The sequence below is a fragment of the Pygoscelis adeliae genome, unplaced genomic scaffold, assembly GCF_000699105.1.
Source record: "Pygoscelis adeliae isolate BGI_AS28 unplaced genomic scaffold, ASM69910v1 Scaffold156, whole genome shotgun sequence".
In the NCBI taxonomy this organism is placed as follows: Eukaryota; Metazoa; Chordata; class Aves; order Sphenisciformes; family Spheniscidae; genus Pygoscelis; species Pygoscelis adeliae.
In genome coordinates this window covers 3,991,539-3,995,093 of record NW_008825016.1, presented here as the reverse complement: position 1 = coordinate 3,995,093, position 3,555 = coordinate 3,991,539, and the positions used below count along the sequence as shown (strand labels likewise).

Sequence of the window (3,555 nt, the reverse complement as noted above, 5' to 3'; positions counted from 1 at the left end):
AATGAGGCATCTTTTTACCATTTTTCAAGTTCCCTTAGTAATTACCAAAGTTCTACTGTATTATGCAAGACAAAACTATGTTCCAGTTAGTCTTTTAAAATCCAAGGTGTGCTGTATTCCAAATCCCAAAGCATCGAAACCCTCAAATTATTTCCCCAGACCCCAAGAGCTATCTAAGACTCAGTATTTTTGTGCAATTCCTTACTATTTGCATGTGAAGAGAGAAAACACTTCACCTAACAGTTCATATGAAAAAACTATAAACTCTGAAAGCAGAAAGTTACTTTAATAAGGTTTGGACATAGGTAGTTGCATGGAATATGTGCTCAATTCAGAAGTGGGCATGCTGAAGAGGGCTCATGTTGCCAGTGTTCAGTCAGAAAACTTCCTTTCTACAGAAGTTTAAAAAGCTATTTATCTTCCAGAGTGAAGGAAGTTTAAGACTTAGGCATTTAATTCTTTTCTATGGTACAAAAGAATTAGCTCTACAGTATAATTCGTATGATTATTCCCCCCCCCCCCCGCCTTTCAGACACCCCATTTTTGTACAAGTTTACAGCTTAAACGGGAAGGGCTGAGGGAAAATTTCTGGTCCTGTCCCGCAGACGTAAAGACAAAGTGCTTTGCAAGACTGATTTTATCCATCACATTTGTGGCAACCAACCCAAAATGAAGGCACATGAAACCTATAACAACATAGCTTATAAATTATAAACTAAAGCTGAACCTCTGTATGATTTCTAGTCTTTTTGCACAAAAGTAATGACCAGCACCTATGCAGAGATTCAATTGTTTTTTCATGTAACTTTCCCCAGAAATAGTTAAGTGTTGCTTGCATGCCTATGCAAATACTGTCATTTATTAGGTTTTGACACAAAGTGCAGAAATTGGTAATTTATCCGCACAGGAAGTCTGAAACCAATGAATCGCCAGCACTCCCTTCCTCTGTCACTACAAGAAATGTAAGCCACCAGCAACAGCTACAGAGAGCTGTTACCTTGAAAGTGCACAACTCCCAGCAGCAGTTTCCCTGTGACGTGTTCTAGAGCTTGTGCATGCATTTAACCAGTGTCCCAAATTTGGATTTTCACATGTCAAAGCCTATCTACTTTTGGTTAGTTACCGGCCAGACAGGCACATACATTCTGAGGAAGCCAACTCGAAACATGCTTTGACAAGCGTTGCACTGAAATTGGCCGTACCTTAACTTCTAAGCACAGACGAGCGTCTACCTTGAGCAGCATTCAGGATCCAGGGTCAGCTCAATACCTCGTTCTTAAGGAAAGCCGAGTCTGGATACAAATCTGCCTCCTAGATTTCACTGGAATTGCTACCTTTAAAGCAGAGAAACAAGATTCAAGGTTTCTGAAAGCTTTAGCAGACGGATAGGCTTGTCAATCAAATTAAGACTTACTAGGTTGTTGAACAGCAGTTCAAAGCCCTGGTTATCACTTCTCTAGAAATACTGGTTTAAAAGAACTCAAACACCATTGCCATCACTTAACTAGAATATGTCATTATACTGCTTTCACTCAGGATGATAAACAGGGATAGAGTTTCAGAGTTCTGGTTATTCACCTTGTGTGTGAATTCACACACCCCCTTTTTTTTTCCTGCTCCCCCCCCCACATTTCTGCACAAAGTCAGTTGAAGGGATTGGCACACAAGTTACTAGCGAACACAGACCTGTAGCTATCACATTACAGGACCATATTAGAGTTTCATGAAGATTTCGTGCAATGGTGTCTGTGCCCTTTTCTAAAAGAGAACCACTTTCACAGGTAGCACATACAACACAATTTTCTGATTTTAAATGCAGTGAGTTACACAAACAACATTAACAAGAATTGACCAGACTTAATAACTGAAACTGCGCTAGGTCTGGCACTTGAGAATTCACAGTGATTAAAATAAAGTTGCTTTGCCTAAGACAAAACATAAGATACCAAATATATAAAAAGACTCTTTGCTTCCATTATCTTGTGTTAGTATTCCAACAGCGATAAGCAAGCTCAGTAGTACCTCAGACAGCAGAGACTTCTGCACGTGGTTAACTTTATTCATTGTTTGCAGTGCAATGGATTTTTTTTTTTTTTAATATATTCACGATGTCAAATCAGGCAATTTTCAATGCATAAAGTCAACACAAGCTCAAGTCTTTGCTGGATTGAAGCTTGGATTCTGACAGGAAACCGTTATCTACCATCTCATTTTGGGTACCCAACTCCACACTGTGCCAGGTGGTATTGCTGTTAAAGAGAAACTTAAAGTACACTTGCATATTACTGAGGTGTTCTTCTGACATAGCAAGTTGCTGTAAGTAGTTTATAGTACCAGTTGATAACATAAGAGTAGAGCATTTGCACTTTTCTTTCCCTCACTCAACTCACTAATCCTAGTAGACTCGCACAGGTTTCCGATCCCGAAGCCTGCCTTCAGAGAGAAAGGAGCACAGCTTTTAAACACCCCAGCGTTTCTCAATGCACCTGCTGCCTCTCATCTCAGCACTGAGGGCCCAGCCGAAGCAGCCGTGGAAGCCACCAGAGCCCTGTTGACCCACTGGGCTCACTGACTCCACCGAACTGAGCTCAAGCAAGATACTCAGGACCCAGCTCCCAGGAGTACACGAGTCTAGATGAGCACCCACTTGTACCTGTCTCACCTTCCGCGCTACACCCTAGGGCACTTTGGTCCGTGCGCCCACCTCCCAGACCTCCTGCTCCCCGGCCTTATCCAAAGACATTGGACTTCGGCCTGAGCTTGAACGACGCTTTCAGGGATTTCTCCTCGTGCTCTTCTTCCTCGGTGTCACCACGAAAGGATGGCGTGTTGTGGATGATCTGAGTCCTGAAGCGGATCTTATTAAGCCGAGGCTTCATCCGCCCACTGCCGGAGGCTTTCCTGGTCATCTCCTTGCCCTTGCCTGGCACTGCTGCCCCTTCGGTGCCCTCAGCTTCCTCCCCAGTGCTGTGATGGTGGTGGTGGTGGGAGAGCCGGTAGCTCATGAGGTTGGAGGGCAACACCTTGGAGAGCCTCCAGCGCCCGCTCCCATTGCCGGCAGCCCCTTCCTCCTCCTCCTCCTCCTCCTCCAGGGCCCCCACAAGGCTCCGCATGTCCCCCGAGGTGCCCTGGTGCAGGTACTGCGCGGCCTTGCGCCCGCTGTAGTCGCGGATGTCCACGTCGGCGTCGTAGAGGCGCCTCCCAGCAGCTTCACCACTTCGGCGTGGCCGTGCATGGCGGCTATGTGCAGCGCGGTGTGCCCGCCGCTGGTGCGGGCGTTGATGTCCACGGGCAGCTGGGGCCGCCGGGCCAAGGTGGCCAGCGTGGCCAGCAGCTCCTGCCGCCCGTGCTTGGCGGCCCAGTGCAGCACCGTGAAGCCGGTGATGAAGTCCCGCTTGCAGAGCAGCGCCGGCTCACAGCTCAGCAGCCCCTCCAGGCTCTCCCACCGCCCGTCCGAGGCCGACAGCATCCAGGCGTGCTCCAGGGGGTCCAGAGCCACGGCGCCGGTGGTGCTCCCCTCCTCCTCGGCGGAAGAGGAGGCCACCGAGGCGCTGT

At 47.5% G+C, this 3,555-nt stretch overlaps 1 protein-coding gene across 1 annotated transcript in view; it reads right to left on the bottom strand.

Annotated features, from left to right (window-relative positions):
- Positions 1-2,729: 2,729 nt before the first annotated feature.
- The window catches only part of SOWAHC (sosondowah ankyrin repeat domain family member C), a 3,211-nt gene continuing 2,385 nt past the window's right edge, over positions 2,730-3,555 (bottom strand). Inside the window, 2 exon segments of the mRNA XM_009326299.1 lie at positions 2,730-3,191; positions 3,194-3,551. Of these exon segments, the coding sequence (XP_009324574.1) occupies positions 2,730-3,191; positions 3,194-3,551 (820 nt within the window).